Source organism: Cydia amplana, chromosome 1 (genome assembly GCF_948474715.1).
Source record: "Cydia amplana chromosome 1, ilCydAmpl1.1, whole genome shotgun sequence".
Taxonomy (NCBI): Eukaryota; Metazoa; Arthropoda; class Insecta; order Lepidoptera; family Tortricidae; genus Cydia; species Cydia amplana.
This window is the reverse complement of record NC_086069.1, coordinates 7,315,930-7,334,392: the sequence shown is the minus strand read 5'-3', so window position 1 is coordinate 7,334,392 and position 18,463 is coordinate 7,315,930. Positions and strand designations below refer to the sequence as shown.

The 18,463-nt window shown below is 36.7% G+C and overlaps 2 protein-coding genes across 2 annotated transcripts; one reads left to right on the top strand and one right to left on the bottom strand.

The window, feature by feature from the left end:
* Nucleotides 1-1,966: 1,966 nt before the first annotated feature.
* LOC134647484 (larval cuticle protein A3A-like) lies at nucleotides 1,967-4,739 on the bottom strand. The gene is made up of 3 exons (XM_063501839.1): nucleotides 4,636-4,739; nucleotides 2,764-3,040; nucleotides 1,967-2,223 (listed from the first exon to the last, which is right to left on the bottom strand). The coding sequence occupies exons 1-3, from the start codon at nucleotides 4,720-4,722 to the stop codon at nucleotides 2,030-2,032; spliced, it is 558 nt and encodes a 185-aa protein (XP_063357909.1). The 5' UTR covers nucleotides 4,723-4,739; the 3' UTR covers nucleotides 1,967-2,029.
* Nucleotides 4,740-10,992: 6,253 nt separating this feature from the next.
* LOC134652854 (cysteine-rich hydrophobic domain-containing protein 2) lies at nucleotides 10,993-15,429 on the top strand. Its single transcript, XM_063508056.1, has 3 exons — nucleotides 10,993-11,237; nucleotides 12,268-12,478; nucleotides 14,942-15,429. Exons 1-3 carry the CDS (start codon nucleotides 11,119-11,121, stop codon nucleotides 15,107-15,109), a joined length of 498 nt encoding a protein of 165 aa, XP_063364126.1. The 5' UTR covers nucleotides 10,993-11,118; the 3' UTR covers nucleotides 15,110-15,429.
* The last annotated feature ends 3,034 nt before the right edge of the window (nucleotides 15,430-18,463 follow it).

Below are 18,463 nucleotides of genomic sequence, written 5' to 3'. Positions count from 1 at the left end.
GCTGGTGCGCGGAGGGTAAGACCTTCCTCCGCGAGCTGGGTCGTCGCCTGAGTGAAAGGGGCCTTGACCCCCGCTCCGGGTTCTTCCTGATGCAAAGGCTGTCCATCGCAATACAACGCGGCAACGCAGCGAGCGTGATGGGCACCTTTGCGTCAGGGACAGCCCGGGACGGGTTTTAGTAAGTATTTATTTTTTATATTTTTAGTTTGTATTTATATTTAAGTTTTTGCAATAAATGTTCCTTATCAAAAAATTACACAGGTATGTCATATTTACAATTGTAATTAAAACTCATCGTCGTGGTTAGTAATGTAGGAAAACCTAAAAAAAGGTATCGGATAAATACATTCTTGGTATCAATCAAGCTTAAGGGCACTTTTGCAGGAATTTTACTCAATTTTGGCGACAAACATGATACATGATTCTAAAAACGGTTAGTGCACGAGCGACCGACGCGACGCCGACGGGTCACCACTAATTTTTACGAACACTCTAAAAACAGTCAGCAGCAGAAGTTGCTAAGCGGGCGAGGTGATCAAAATTACCTTGACGTACTCTTATTACCTTAACAATAAAGTCGCGTCAAGATCATTTTGAACAACCCGCCCGCTTAGCAACTATTGCTGCTGACTGTACATTAAGCACCGTCGCATCTTAGGGGTGTCAAACAACAAAAGAAATATTAATGCGTTTTTTAACTTCTTTTATTAAAACTAGGTCATATGTAGTTATGAGACCCCTTTCGTCATGGGGATTAGGTACCTACGCACCGTCCTAGGGATTAATTATTAGGTGTAACGTAACAAGCGGATCACTCTAGGCTTGGTATGTGTATTTTTATTTTACCAATTTTAATGAAATAGGTAATTACTAGTCTTTAAAATCAAGGTCTTAACTGGGGCAGCCCTAGTTATCATTTAATAAAAGTTATATATATACACGTACGCAAATATCTAGTAGGGACCTCGACTGGGTGCGGTTACGATCCCATGTGCACTATTGTCGTCTTATTGTCACACGTATGTAAGTGAACTATTACCACTCAAGTAATAATATACCTTATCTCAACGACCTAAGATTTATAATATTACCTTTAACAAAGTGGGAGTGTTATTATGCGCAGATTCGCGCTAGTCACTAAGTGATAGTAAATTGGAGCTAAGTCACGATATGGAACTGAAGGACCTAACTATGAATCTTTGAGTAGGTACCTACTTAACTACAGGCTTACTGTTTTATTTCTCGATTGATATCGGTACCTACCAATACCTATCTCAATCCCATTTTTATTTGAAAAAATGTATTTAATTATGTAGATTAAAACTAAGTGGTTGGATTCCTCTTATTTATTACCTTAGCTTTAACATTTAACAAATAAGCATAACATAACGCTAAACAAAAACAAGTTACATTATGTCGTTTTCTTCATACCCACGTCTATTAATAAATACGGTTGGTCACATTGGCAGACGGTACCGCGTTCAATGAATCTCGATATCTGGATAGTTAGAGGCTACACCTACTTATTATAACCTACCTACATGATATCACACTCAGCATTTTAAGTTCGTCATGTGATCAGATTGGTGAGATTGATTTAATTTTGTTCCAAAGAATCGTTTAGGAACACTATAAATCTAACGCACAACAAAAATACTTATTGCTTTTCCCCTTGCATCTGTGATCTTACCGTACGAACGCTTCTAAAGTTGGCAGGCATTATTAATCCCAGTTCTAAAAGTCAGTGATTCTTTATAACAATATATGTATTCAACATTTTATAGGGTATCTTAACGATATCCATAATTTTGGCTTTACTCCTTGCTACAGCTAAATTAGAAAAAAATATTGTTCCCAATTGAAGTTTTTGAGCAAACCACTTCCCCTAAATGCATCGTCTTCCGCGACTTTTAGAACTGATCGCCTGCCGCGAACCACTTCGTTCGTCTATCTGCCTCTCTATCACTCGAATGCGTAAGAGTGATAGAGAGGCAAATAACGAAAGTTCGAGTTTCGGATGATTGTTCGGCTAGTGGATATAGGCGGGCGCGGCGACAGCCTTGACGGCGGCGCCGAGGGGCTCCTTGTGGACGACGGCGTTGAAGCCGTTGTGCGGGTCGGCAGTGTACTCCACGACGCGCCGCGTGCCGTCCGGCTCCACCAGCGAGTACGAGCCCTGCACCACGTCGCCGGACCGCGACTCCTGATGGCTCTTTGAGTCACCTGGTCGATACAGATAACATTATAAACACACAGCACATTTAAAACTATATTACCTACTTATATTATTACTTACATTATTATTTTTCAGTGTTGCTATTAGTCCAATAGCGACCTTGAAGGCGCGGGTCGTTGACCGCAACAACATTAGGGTTGATAAAAAAATAGTTCTTACTAACTAAAGTATCCTTACTTTACTTACGCTAAGCAAGAATTTCGTGCGTTGACCCACCTGTACCTGTCTCTATCGCACGCGTATAGCTATATTTATGTCCCGCTCGCTCAGAGACATTGATATCCGGCAACTATGACGGTATTTCCCCTGGATCTTGCTCAGGCGTCAAGCACCATCGACCCTTCCAAGCCTCTAAGTTACCTACCTATTAAGGTAATAGGTACCTAAGTACCACCTTGAATATGAATACGAAGTTATACTTATTTAATAGGTGTCGCTAATTGTTTGAAGTGAACCGCTAGAGTTACTGTACAGTAAGTTGTCAAAACGATTTTTTATATGTACCTACACAAACAAAAGTTGCTTACCAGTAAGAGCATCCTGAATATCGTAGGCGTAAGAATACTGCGGGTTTGGGTCGTATTCGTCGACAGCCGGGGCGACTGCAGCGACCCTAGGTGCTACTGCGATGGGTGCCAATCTCGGCGCTACGCCCAGCGGTGCCAATCCTGGTGCCACGCCTAACGGGGCCAATCCGGGTGCTACACCTAGCGGGGCGAACGCTGGCCGCGCGTACCCCAAAGGAGACACAGGGACGATGCCGGAAGCTTGGCGCCATAACGCAAGAAGAACTACGGCCAAAAACTGAAAAAAAAAGAATGAATCAAATTATTTTATGACATATTCCGATTTGAGTTAAGTAGAATAAAGGAATCTGGCCTCAGGAACTGGTGAGCCTGGTGAGTTTTCCTTTGAACATAATATATTTCAGGTTCACAACATGGGTCAATCAATGGGTTATTTTAAGAACAATTATTAAAAGTCTTAAAAACGTCCCACGTTTTACGTTTTGGTACATACCTAAATGAGGTGGAGTTGGTATTACAATATGGTAGGAGGTACCTAGGTTTAATAGGTTTAGGTATCCCGTATCCCTGTATACATTGTTAACAAAGGAGATTTAATTGTACTATAATATACTGTTAGTTTAAATTTATTTGTAGTTACCATGGGCACCTTTGCACCCGGTACAACTCGCGGAGGTCTTTTAGATTAAAATATTTTAATATTTAGATATATTTAAGTTATTTTTGTATGATATTTTATATACCTACCTATAATATACTTGGATTTTGGGTTTTTCGGGCGTTTGTTTCGAATCAAAATCTATAGCTCTAACTCGTTTCTTTGGAACATCCAAGGCTGTGTATTCTAAAATAACTAGTTACTTAGATACACTTTATATGTTTAATTTCTTTTTCACCTCAGCAGATCGAACAAGGGTACTTTGATTCTTAAAAACAGTGAGCAAAATGCGATTTTGCTCACTGAGTGAGACAAAACGACATTCAAGTGACCTTTATAGTCAAATGTCATTTCAACATGCGGAGTCTAATAAAAGTTCGAAATACTTGGGTTCTATTATATCTGTCCCTTTCACACTGTTAGCAAAATGAAACAGACAAAAAAAAGTTAAAACGACATTCAACGGTATATTCACGGTTTATATAATAGACCTCCGAAAAACTTCAGACCGCATCGTTCCAAACCACGTACGAGTATGAATTCTTAATAATTAATTAATAAAAATAAAGTTTAAGATTTGATAAAAACTGATAAAATACTATATTTTAGGTATTTTATTGTACAATTAAAATAATGAACTCAAAAAATACACAGATCATCACGCAAAATTAATTATTTTACTTTTAAGAATTTCTACCATAGTACGTATAAATAGTACGTATCCGCAATTCGGACCGAATCTTACAAAGATTTTTTTTTACAATAAAGTTGTCGATTGAAGTGTCAGTTAATGTTTGTTAATTCTATATTATTTTACTAGAATTTATTATTACGTTTTGTTTTTGTGTTCCATTGCGGTAATTAAACTTAATTGTTTGTATTTCTTAAGAAAACATGAGTGCAGGTATTAAGTGATGAAGAAGGATTATATTTTTCAAGTTGTCTAATAGGTATGTTCTCACTGCTCAGGTGAAAAATGTTGTGTACTACACGAGATCAAAGTTATTTACATCTCGTGCGCTTTTGAGTCCCTTACTACGCTCAAGATTTTAAATTAGATTCACTCGCTACGCTCGTGAATCTATTATAGAATCTTTCGCTTGCACGGGACTCAAAATAAGCACCCGAAGAAATATCAAACTTTGATCACTTGTTGTACAAATAACTATATTTTATTATAAATATCAATAAAATTGTAACAAAGGTTAACCTACCTTCATTTTGCGTGCGGTGCAGTGCGTCCCAACGTTATGTGAACGCCGAGGGTGCTCGTGCGGCGGTTTTATACGCATATGTCGCATAATAGCCGCCCGCCTATAAACTAAACCTGCCCACTATTCACAAAACGTACCTATACCAACATCCGCGTTGGCACAGTGTAATTAGATCTCGATTTGTAACGAGTTCGGTGCTCGGGTCTGACTCAGTCTATACTGGTTCGAATATTGCGATTAAAAGATAATAGATAGTATAAGAAAATGCGTAATATAACTGTTTTCCAGTCCGCACCAATTTAATCTACAAGGTTTTCCCAAAAATCAAATTTCCATTCATCCAGCTATGATGATTCATTTGACGACAATTTAAGTAATATTTCCCGAAATTAAGCGCCCAAAGTGCAACCTAATTTGAACCTTAAGGCGCTACGCGCCGTTTTTGGCCATAAACTCTTACTTTCTAGAGTATATATCTTCTTAACGGTTCGACAAAAAATTATGAAAAAAATATATATGAACCTACGTTTTATGTACAACATTTGTAACGTTTGACTTTTTTCCTGTGACTTATAATTTTTCGATAAAAGGAACATTACGAGATGCCGTTTTGCGACTAACTTTGCCTATTTCTACTAAACGGTTTATTCGATTAAAGTTATTTTTAAACTAAAATAAATGTTTTAACCGACACTACAAATGCAACGTAGAATAATGTTAATAAATACATTTTTTTTTTAAGAAATCGAATATTTTTCAACATTTTGTGCGTATGTAGCTCGAAAAAGGCGTGGCCGGCAGTCGTGTGCTAGCTTTGAGACGAGGAGGCTGTGTCGCTCGTCGCTCCGTGCCTTCCTTGTATTCTGCATGCTTGTTCTGAGCCGAGGTGCAATAAAATTGGAGTTATTGTGGCCAAAGATTAAATAACTGCAGAATGTTGATTTGGTTGTGACGCGCTTTAGCGTTGGAATACTACGAGGGTAATTTGAGAAGTAACTTGTTTAGCTTATGTATAGATGGCGTTGGCGTCAACTCTGTATGTATTGATTTAGTTTAGTAATTAAACATATACTTGGTCAACCAGATCTTGACAGTAGAAAAAGGCGGCAAATTTGAAAACTGCAGGCGCAAGGCGATATCGTCCCATAGAAAATTTGAATTTCGCGCCTTTTTTTACTGACAAGATTTGGTTGACCAGCTATATTTAATATGTGGCGTCATGTCGTTTTTGGCAGGAATTTGTTATTTGACAGTAGTTCAAACAAAACTGGTCTGAGTTACGCGGGAAAATGGAGAAAATTGGAACTCGTGGAGTTCTTCAGTTCTTTTTTTTGGAAGGCAAAACTGTGAAACAAATCCATGAAAGGATTTTACCTACGTTGGGTAGTTCGTGTCCTTCCTAGGGAACGGTTTGACTTTGGGTAAATGAGTTTAAGCGAGGCAGGACACGCAAAGGCGCTAGACGCCGTTTTTGGCCGAAAACTCTAACATTCTAGAGTCTATATCTTCTTAACGGTTCAACAAAAAAATATGAAAAAAATATATATGATTTTACGTTTTATGTACAACATTTCTAACGTTTGACTTGTTCCCTATGACTTATAGTTTTTCCAAAAAAGGAACATTACGACAGGCCGTTTTGCGACTAACTTTGCCTATTTCTAGTGAACGGTTTATTCGATGAAAGTTATTTTTAAACTAGAATAATTGTTTTAACAGATACTACAAATTCAACGTAGAATAATGTTAATAAATAATTTTTTTTTTAAGAAATCGAATATTTTTCAACATTTTGTGCGTATGTAGCTCGAAAAAGGCGTGGCCGGCAGTCGTGTGCTAGCTTTGAGACGAGGAGGCTGTGTCGCTCGTCGCTCCGTGCCTTCCTTGTATTCTGCATGCTTGTTCTGAGCCGAGGTGCAATAAAATTGGAGTTATTGTGGCCAAAGATTAAATAACTGCAGAATGTTGATTTGGTTGTGACGCGCTTTAGCGCGCACAACACGGTGTTTCGCAGCCTATTATTACGAACGTAATGACAATATTTCCACTTATGTTTGAGAAAGCTTCATTTGAAATATATAAAAAATGTTTTCGAACATGCGCCGACATATTGCCATTAAAATTTAACGTTTTTAATAAAGTTCAATTTCTAAAAAAAATTGATCAACATTGGCAATTTATGTTGTAGGTATATAGTTTGATTCAGAAACCATTACATTTTTAGGATTGTTACCCATTAAAATGATGTTAGTTTATTAAGTAAATCTGAGGGCACGGCAGTGCCCCCGCCAAGTCGAGCAAAAAAAGAGGCACGGCCGTACCATCCTTTTCTCGAAGCGATTCAGGCCATTTTTGACGTCCTGTAATTTTGTGCTGGCTGAAGCTAAAACCCTGAATTTTCAGTAATATATAGGGCTAAATATGCTTAAGAAATATTCTCAAAAACATTCAATTTGAACTAGTAGTTTAAGAATGATTGTACGTCAGAGTTCCTTATTTTCGACACTGACACACTCACTCACTCACTCACTCACCTACGATCATCATAATTCTAAGGTACTTCTAGTATATCCACAAGCTTCAAATTTTAAACATAAGTAGTTTTCAGCTTATCAAGCCATAGAAAACCTAAAAATATTGCAATATCAGTCACGTTTTAAAGATCTAAGAACTGCATAAGTAAGTTTGTAATCCCATATAAATATTTGCTATTACAAAGTTACTGTTGCAGTTCCTACAAATAGTAGGTAGTAAAGTAAAGGTACACTACGATGTACGATGTGAGTATGAATGAAGATGTGTTTCTTTATGATATGTGTATATATTAGACAAAACAAAAAACCTAAGGTAGGTAATAAACACATTAAAAAATGTTGGCTGACGGCGTATTGCATAAAGTATCATTCTATGGAACTAACTATGTCAACAAAAGTCATTACTGTCATTAGTAAATTCATTCATCAAGTTTGATTACTTACATAGTTAAAGTGTCATTCAATAGAACTTGCTAACTATGTAAACAAACCGCCATACTAAAACTGACACTGAATGTCAATTTACTAGTAATTTTTGTTTACATAGTTAGCAAGCTCTATTGAATGACACTTTAGCAAGTTCCATCGAATGACACTCTACCAATTCAATACGACGGTTATGTCAATTACACAAACGTGCAGCATGGTGCGTAACGGGATGGGTAAGTAATATATAATAATAATATAATTTTATACGGCGTTTTAAACAGGACGCGAGTCGTATTAACCGTGAAATGTAATTTACGACCTCCACTAAATGCATTATCTACTCATACTCAAACAACAAAATATCTGCAAACAAAAGGTATACGAGTATAGCGCCAACTGCACGCCTCTGGGCTGTATCTTATTCTTTGAACCTCGTGGCGGTGCAGCGATACAAAATTCACGTACGATCGCAGCGAGCGGGGTAAGCGGGTGGTGCGGGTACAGAGCGCTTAGCTCCGCCCTGACGCTCAAGGGCATTGGGCCTTCCAATCGTCTTAAAGATGCACCTCGCCCTGGAGCCCCGAAAACAGCACTTTTACCCGATAATCATCGATAAAATCCATGATTTAGTTTTAGCCGACCGAAGATTGAAAATACGCGAATTAGCTGAAGCCACAAACATCTCTTCTGAACGGGTGCATTTTATTTTACACGACGATTTGCACAAGAAAAAGCTTTGTGTAAGGTAAGTGCCGCGATTACTGACTCCAGAACAAATGCGTATTCGCATGTGAACATCTGATGAAGATTTGCAAGTGTTTAAAAAAATCCAACAGATTTTATTCGCCATTTTGTCACTATGGATGAAACCTGGAACTATCACTACATCCCGGAGACGAAACATCAGTCGAAACAATGGGTTGGTCATGGTGAGCCAACTCCAAAGAAAGCCATATGCATTCCGTCTGCTGGAAAGGTGATGGCGTCTGTGTTTTGGGACGCAAAGGGATACTTTTAATTGACTACCTGGCCAAGAGAAAATCTATAACTGGAGCATACTACGCATCACTTTTGGATCAGTTACAGGCAGCAATAGCTGAAAAACGTCCAGCTTTGGCATTATTTTTTTAATAATAATAATAAAAAAATAATAAATAAAAATTGTCGTAGTTACGATTGGAATTTATTCCACACCCTGCTTATTCACCAGATTTGGCTTCGTCGGACTATCACCTCTTCCCGAAACTGAAAACATTTCTCTTAGGGCGAAATTTTAAGTCCGATGAGGAGGTTATATGGTAGGTCAATGTGTATTTCGAGGCCCTTGAAGAGACGCACTTCCGTGAAGGCATAGAGATGTTGCAGACTCGTTGGGATAAGTGTGTACAACTTCGGGGGGATTACGTAGAGAAATAAAATAAATACATTTGCAATATTATTATTTTTTGATATGAAACCAAGTTTCTTCTCAAACAACCCTCGTAAAGTTGAAATTATATTGGCACGTATGTGCTCGATAAATAGTATTTCCTACTAGGTATGCGCAAAGGTATAAAAGCAAGCTACCTAGAGAGCAAGCTGTCATTACAAGAGCTTTTTTAGCAAACAACTTCAGCTCTTTACTCGTGCTCCAAGGTATCGTAGGAATTCGTAGTCCCGCTTTCCCCCAACACTCAACCCTCCCGAGCGCAGTTCACACCCTTCCTCTCTTCTCAAAGCTCGTGCCGAGACGTTACCTATTAGATAGAGATTGATAGAGATAATAAGTAGGTACCTGCCTAGTTACTTGCTCAGACTTTACCTATTAGATAGGGATAATACCTGACCTAACTATAATGTTGTTATGTCATTTGTGAAATAGGGCACAATTTACGGATTAACAAAACGACAAACGTATATACCTACCTATCTCGTAAACTTTGTAGGTTAGCAAATAGCAACTTAGATAATAGCCGTTTGACAAGCATCAAGTTTGTGGGTCACAGCTGTGCCTTATCAAAGTGTAGGTACGTGATAGTGGTCTCGCGAGTATGTGTGCCTATCATTTAACATAGTGGCTACATGTTGAAGGATAATGCTCGTTAGGTGTACCTACTTGTCTTATACATACCTACGCACACCAACCAACTATAGGTAGGTAGGTATTACAAATTCCAAATGCATTTAGGTTACCTATTATGGCGCCATTCATTTAATACGACGATTTTTGCCAGTTTAAGACCGCCTGCTTTGCGCATTTCTGTCATGTGTAATCTTATTTAAGAACCTCCTGCCCCTCTGCCCTCTGCCACAGAATAGATAATAGTACTAAGTACAGAAGACTCACTCTCTCAAAACGCGTCTGTTAGAGTCTGTTCGGAAAGAGAAGAGAAGAGTCGTGGAATGTATTGGGCCCTATACATTCCACGACTCTTCTCTTTCCGCACAGAGTCTACGACTAGGTGGCGACAGCGCCACGCGCGGCTTATGGCTTTCCCCCATGCTTTCCCCAAAATTGGGGCGGAAAGGATGTACTTTTAGCTTCCTGTAGCAAAGCGACGAAATCGCGGAGTGCACCACGCCTGCCTCTGCTTTCGTTCATCCTTTACATTTTTTCTTTAGACCATCTCTTGGAGAGTAGCGGAACTAAATCAAGAAATACAAGAAATATATAGCTGGTCAAGCAGATCTTGTCAGTAGAAAAAGGCGGCAAATTTGAAAAATGTAGGTGCGAAGGGATATCGTTCCATAGAAAATTTGAATTTCGCGCCTTTTTTACTGACAAGATCTGCTTGACCAAGTATAGTAAATTTACTGCCATCTTTTGACACAGGATTAAAACTAAAGATTAAAATGATATTATACTTGGTCAAGCAGATCTTGTCAGTAGAAAAAGGCGGCAAATTTGAAAAATGTAGGCGCGAAGGGTTATCGTGCCATAGAAAATTTGAATTTCGCGCCTTTTTCTACCGAGACGATCTGCTTGACCGTCTATAAAACATATTAAACGGTGTCGCCATCTACAGGAGTATAGGCCAAAGGTATGGCGCCATCTGTAGAGCATAATTTTTTTCTTGGTTCCCCGAGGTAGGTATTTTTGTAATAGCCATAACACACTACCGCACTGCACGCGACCTTGGTGTGGTGCGGTAGTGTGTTATGGCAGTTAGTATAGTGTGTCAAAGGACTGTCCTCTTTCAAACATAGACAGAGAGAGTCATACTATCTTTGTCTAACGCTAATACTAGCACCCAAAAGAAAAGGATGAGTATAGTTTTTTTTGTTCATATTTACTGACAAATTGGTTTGACCATCTATATCTTTTGGAAGAGCCTGCCAAGAGCCTGCTGTTGCTGCTGTTGCTGCTGTCTGAGCAGGCCTTATACAGTAGAATGGAAGTACAGCAACACTGAATTTGTATTTGAAAACGTCACTCAAATTTTCTTCCATGGATGTTGTAATTCAACAAACAAAAACTGTGCTTTGTTATGTGTTAAAAATATACAAAATCGTATTTTATTTAAGTTAGTGATTAAGTAAAATGGCCGATTTTGATGCAATTTACCCGGATGAGACTGAAAGTGAGGAGAATATAGAGGAGACTCATGTGACATTAGTGCCTGATCCTATAGTCGTACGGGGAGCTGGTAACATGACAGTGTATGGATTTATTTGCTATTTTTATTACTTTATCAAAGCAGCACCTCTTACCACCCTAAAACTACATTTTCATATTGGTCAAAACATCGTACATATCTAATATATCTATCCCTGCACAAATGTATGATGTTCCTTTGTTATCTCCGACCTGCGACCTATCTCTTGAAGGTCTATCCTTGGGGTAGGACATTGACCATCGTTCAAGTCTTAAGCTATTGAACCTACTCTAACTGTACAATGACCCTTAAGTGTTTCAGACTAAATTTGATATTTGATATACATACATCTGGTTGAGTACACAAGAAAAATTCAAATAAGGTTTCATATCAATTTCATGATGAATATCTTGCATTTACTCCATAGTCATATTTTTTCTTAAAATTATATTAATCTCAATGAATAAATTTAGAAAGTCATAATACTTAAGTCAGTTATTTGTCCAAGGTTATGTTATTCCAGTACAGAGGTCATAAGGTACCTACTTTAAATTAACTATAAAATTAAATACAGTATTACTAACAAGGAAACATACTCAACTGTATGACCCAAATTTGATTTATTTTGATAATATATGTTACAGAATAGTCTAAAATAATACTTATTTTTTTAACTGCCCAAATCTCAACATATTGGTAGAAATTTGCCTCCAAAGTACTGAAGAGTGACAAAACCTCTAACTTCTGTAGATTTTTATTCAAGCAAATTCCTAGTTAATTACTGGTTTGAATATATCAATTAAATGTTTGAGAACATAAAAAAATATTGAGCATCTGTTTTGTTGTATCAGCTCAAACTCATATTTTCCTAAAAAGGGTTTAGTCACTTTACAGTACTTTGGAGGACAATTTCTCCCAATAGGTTGAGATTGGGCACTCAAAAGAAATATGTATCTGTTATTACCGATTTTTAGTTATTTTCTAATATATATCGAAATAAATCAAATCGGAGCTGGACAGTTGGAAAGAAATCACATCACATTTTGATGCATTGATTCATAACCCAAAATAATAAAATTGATATTTGTTTACAGTTTTGGTTTAAGTAATCGATTCAATGGCGAGTTCCCATCGGGCCTGCAGTCCCGTGTGGCCCCCGAGGAGTACCAGGCAACAGTGGCACGCATCAACAGCGTACTGAAGAAAACACTGCCAGTTAATGTTAAGTGGCTGTTCTGCGGCTGTGTCTGTTGTTGCTGTACTCTTGGATGCTCTCTTTGGCCAGTCATATGTCTTAGTAAAAGGGTAAGTCATACCAAGAAACTACAGCGTAGAAATGATTAATCAGAAAAAGATGGTTTTCGCAATATGTTTTACTTCACTGAATAGCCATTAGTAAATACCTAATGCTATTTCATACTTAAGTTCCAACAAATTCATTGGCATCGAGTCAGGGTTCGAACATGCAACCTTCAGGCCACCAACACTTCAATGTTTTTATATCTGTATGTGAATATAAATGAATATTTTGGATTTGAATTCTGCATGAATCCTGACAACTATTTATGAATTATGTAGGTATATTATTCTTTGATTTTATAACTTTTGCCCACAACCTTCTCTGTGTAGAGCTGATCACTAACACACAAGTAGCACCATATGTACTGTAAACTTCCTTCCTTTTGAATCCTCAGGGTAGGTATGATTTTCAAGATAAAAAAGTAACCCAAAGTGTGTTGCAGTAGTTCAGTTCGCCTTTGTACGTAATAGGATGCAGTATATTGCAACAAAACAAGAACCTAACCATGGTCTAATAAATTATTAGGTTCATGGTATATTATTATACCATGAACCTAACTATAGTTCGTTTTTTTTAGCATTAGAAATAAGGTAAACAATCTTGACGTGTCTTTTTATTGAAAAACACGTTTTAAAAATAAATAATGGCAAATATGTAACAATTATGAATCTAATACAATTATATATACTCTTCTGCTTTCATAAGTAATAGTTACTGATTTTTAAAAAGCGTTTTTCAATTAAAAGACATGTCAAGATTGTTTACCTTCTTTCTAATGCTAAAAAAAAACGAACTATAGACTCCTTATAAAATTTGTTAAGTAAATTTCCACTTTGTTAAGTAAATTTCCAGTTTGTTAAGTAAATTTCCAGTTTGTTAAGTAAATTTCCAGTTTGTTATGTAAATTTCCAGTTTGTTAAGTAAATTTCCAGTTTGTTTATTAATTACTTACATGTTATATTATACCCTCTATTTTACCTCGTACAAATTATCATAATGTGTATTAATGACTTGGACTATGCCAAAGTGTATGTTGTCTTTTAGCTAACGTATTTTGTTTATGCAAGGCAATGTTAAATTGTTAATTATTCTAATAATACACTCATGACTTTATACAAGACATAATCGGTATATTTCTTATATAGTTATATTTTGAAAACTAAAATGAATATTAAAGTAAGTAAAGGGGTTCGGAAATCTACACTATAATTACGGTTTATTCACTTTCGAAACAAAACACTGTTGTAGGTACTTTATATATTTCATATAATACCGCGTTCCCCGTGTGCATCATCAATATTTTAGGTGGCGCTTGCCTCTTACTAGTTTTCAAGCTTTTATTTAGTTCCACCTGTCCCGTTATCACTGTCATAGGCATAAAAGAAGATCTATAATATATATGTCGAAGAGGGAGAAGGCTAAATGTGTGGGGCTATTGATAGCGGGTGGTGGGCATGGTACCTCGATGTATTACTTCACAGCCAGAATAGTAGGTATGCTACCAACGCATGAAATAAACATTCAGACTCGTTAACCATACTAGTGCCTACTATATTTCAGTACTAAATAATCAAAATAACTAAACGACCTTACGATGGAATCGGATTCAATTAAAATAAAAAAGATCACATGAAATCGTTCAAATCTTTATTTAAGTCAAACTACACCGGCTCCAACCCTACACCTCTGGCCCGAGAAGATTTAACCCGGCAACAAACTCGGCAGGACATATATTTTCAAAACAACACATAGTTTCTTTATTTTACAAAAGTAAGCTTCTAATGGCACATAAGAAATCAAAATAACACTTGAAATAAACACTTAGCGAAACGGTTAAAGAACGTTGGAATCTATAAGCTTTCAGAATAATCCTTCAGGTATAAGCCTTCAGGAACGTAGCGAATTAGGCACGAGCTTGGCTTACGTCCGATCCGATCTCTAGCGCGGTCCGATCACGAAGAAGGAAGCCAGTGCCCGCGGCGGAGCCAACTGTTCCCGCCTCCAATTCAAGTTGGTAAACCTGCCTGACCAGTCTACCAACATAACGACAAAAATGCTAGTTCGTGCCTACGTTCACTCAAGATACACCTCTTGACGTTCCAAAGCCTTCTACCTGTCATCTTAGTTCAACAATACGCCAATAGATGGTGGCGTTACTCACTACGCAACTTTATTATTACGTTACAAGCAAATAATACGCAGCCAAACATTGCTAATCGACTTCATACAGGCGTCTAACTATGAACTGTAATGCTGCAATACGTCTTTCTGGTGTCTCGCTCCGACATATATATATTTTCCTGCGCTTTGCGGTGCGAGCGCAATACCCACCCCACACAAACGCGTTCCATATGGATAAACCCATGAAAAGCCTTTAAGAACATTCTAAATGCTTTTGGTTTAATTTAGATTGTTTGGAATTTATCTGTATAAAACACCCTATTCAGTAATACTTACTGCAATTCCAGACACAACATTCGCTGAACAAGCTGTTGGAGTGGGAGAACAGCCGGCTCTACAACAAGCTGGGGCTGCGCTGGCGGCTCACCAAGCAACACTGCGACTCCTCCTCCATGATGGAGTATGTGCTGCTCATCGAATTCATCCCTAGAATACCTATCTATAGGCCCGACTAGAATATTTTCTTGTTCCTTGTAAATACCATAACCTATAAGTCATTTTCATCAATCGATAACTCACTTCTTAGCAAATCGAACATTGAATTTTAAATTCGCATGGCCAAGCCGACGAATGTGTTAGCTGCTGTGCTATTATCATATTAGCCAACTGCTTAGAGGGAAGTTGCATATGTCTAAAATATTAACTTTTTAACGGTTTGTGCTATATCAATAGAAAGTTTGACAGTAGAATGCTTGTGGCGTTCAGTCTCGGAAACTGACCTTATTTGGTGTAATCGTGTCCTTACCTAATGCTAGAATCTTTCCGTGTTAAATGAATTGTTACGCTTACATGTTCGGAATTCGGATGTAGGTAGTCTTACCGTGAAACGGCCGTAAATATATATCTATATAAACAAGATCTGTTCTAACATTTGATGCTGTTGCTGTAAGACATACAATGTTAATTAATATTTGATTGAACCTTGACAATGTTAAAATAAAATCAAGTTATAATTTTTTTTATGTAGTTATCACATGAAAATTGCAAGCTTCCATTTGTTAAATATAAATGCTGTTAACTTAATGTGTATTTATCTTTAAGATGATTGGTCTGATACCTAGTTGTTGAGGCGTTGAAAAATAGGTTAAACGAAACGGCTAATGAAAAGAAAACATTAAATAAGTAGAATATTTATTTTGGCTTTATACTTAACAAAAGATGAGAAGGTTTCGGTTCGACTTCATTTTCGTCATTAAAATAAATTTAATAAATGCGGTTTTGTGGATGCAAGTTGTTGCCAGTTGTTACCAACAACGGAGAATATTTTTCTCACCACGTCCCCAAATATCTCATTTGTCCTCAGTGGTAACAACAGTATAACTAAGAAAAATAATTCCCACTTGTTACCACCAAACCGAATTTGTGGTAAGTGCTGGCTTTTTTTCTCACACTTGTTAGGTACTTACCACTGCTAACAAGTTGGTGGTAACTAGTGGAAACAACCGAGAAGTTGTACCCAGTGTCTAAAAAATCTAGCTGCATTGAATCTGAATGTACCTAATGTTTACAATTACGTAATTTAGCTCTCGCTGTTTCACTTGTTTTTGTTTCATATCAATAAGAAAGAAAAGCATTTGCTTGTCGTGTTCTTTTTGCTTCAATTCTTCACTGACATTTTACGATATCTTCCACTTTTATATCTCTAAACTTTTATTTTATATTTACTCTGCCTGTACCTATATAAATATTTATTAGACTTTTATTGTGAAAAGACCAAGAGTTTTATATTTTTGTTTTGTACCTGAAAATATTATCTATATATTTGAGAAGCTTGGGAGTGCTTTATAGCGACAAAAGAGAAGTATGTTATTTTGTAAAATCGGAAAATTTATACTAGGCAATGTTCGGGACTGTGTTATTAGATACTTAGAAAATATGTAGTACGTAGTCTACATTAGAAAAAATCCCGCCCTCTTTTCCCTTTTCAACATGTTGTGAATGAGGATTCGTTTTGTGTGTATCGGTACATCTCATCGTTGTAATACTTATACATTAACCCGTAGGTTTAAACGGAGTATTTTGTTTTTCGAAACGCAAGTTAGACGGAAGTCGGGTGTCGTCTTGCCAACAAATCGTTTAGCGATGTTTATTATAAAGCAACGGTTGAAAAGCGAACAGGGTATGTTGACACTAAGTTGTAATTAAGGAATTGTAAATATTTTTAAGCATAGATTATTTTTGTTCATATAATAAACCTCACTGTATGTGATGAAATTGGTCTTTCATTATCATTTATAGAGTTGCTAGCGTATATAAAAGGAATATTATTTTATCATTTTTGGAGTCTGTTGAGCTTTTTAAAAGGTATATTTTTGTGACAATAATTGCGGTCAGTCAAGTCGAATTTTACGTTTTGAAATTATAAACAGCAGTAGGGTACATGTAGGGTAGCAGTTTTTAAACGCAAATAAGGGGCTGTTTATAAATTACCTCATCTATTCTTGACCCCCCTCTAAAATTCCCCCCCTCCTGTTTCCTCCTACGTTATGCTAACATTTGAAATTACGTAATTTATGAATAGCCCCTAAGTAAAATGTAAAAATAATATTTAATGCAGTATTTAATGTCATTTACAACGATGATTCTCGCGACGTTACACCTTTGTTTAGGTACTGGACTTAATAATACTGTGCCAATGTATAATATACTGTGTGGAAAGATAAGTCGGGCCCTGGAGGGAAACTACTTTAAATCCTTAAGCTGGCTTATTTTACTTAAAGGAGACATTCCTTTATTTTTAAAAAGAAACAAAACTGCATTCAACGATTTTCTAAAACTCGCTTGCCTGGCCCGGGACTCGAACCGACTAAAAATTCCAAAAAAGAATAAAAACTCTCAATATTATTCTACTAGTCGATACAGTTAATGTTAATAATAACATTTCTCCAAGAAACATTAGGTCTTAAACTCGTCTGTCGTACAAAAAATCCATAAAATGTAATATTTAGTACTCAAGATTTTTTTAGACAAGCCAAATTAGCCAAATTGCAGAAAAAAAGAAAAATACTTTGAATGCAATTTTGTTTCTTTTTAAAAATAAAGGAATGTCTCCATTAAGTAAAATGAGCCAGCTTAAGGATTTAAGGCAGTTTCCCTCCAGAGCCCGACTTATCTTTCCACACTGTATATAGGTAATATATATGGCCAAAGTGAGATTTAAACCTACAACTTGCCTTCACCGGACCCAATTCTCCTTAGCGAGATACTAGCGGCCGGTCACGAACATTTGAATCGTTTCACTCTGTTTTATAATGTCTTTAGGATGCGCTCATATACACCAATAATAACCGGGGATTTATGGCAAAGTAAAAAAAGTTGATATTAGATTTTATTATAACTACATAAATAAGATCATTTATATACAAATTATTGGGTTGGAGACATTATACTTAAGGCACTTAATATTGTGGTCCCTTTGAAATAATATAACAGAAAACAAACATATAATCACTACAAGATGCATCACTGTTGTTATGGTTTATATTTATGTTTTGAATAGTGAGACTGAATGCCACAAATTAGTTACCATTCCTATGATTTAGTGACGAACTGCAGTGCATTCCAACTACAAAAACAATGCCATTAATCATCAAGTTGATAATATGACACAACAATTGTTGCAGTTATTATCGGCTGAAGTAAACCACACTTTGCATGTAGCAAAGTATATGGTTACATACTCGCCTCACAAAAAATAAATTTGTCAAAGCCTGATCGAGACATGACACCCACCATACTGCTACAATATACAGCATATATATTAATACTGAATTTACTATGTGAATTATTTACATTCAACAGTTCTATCG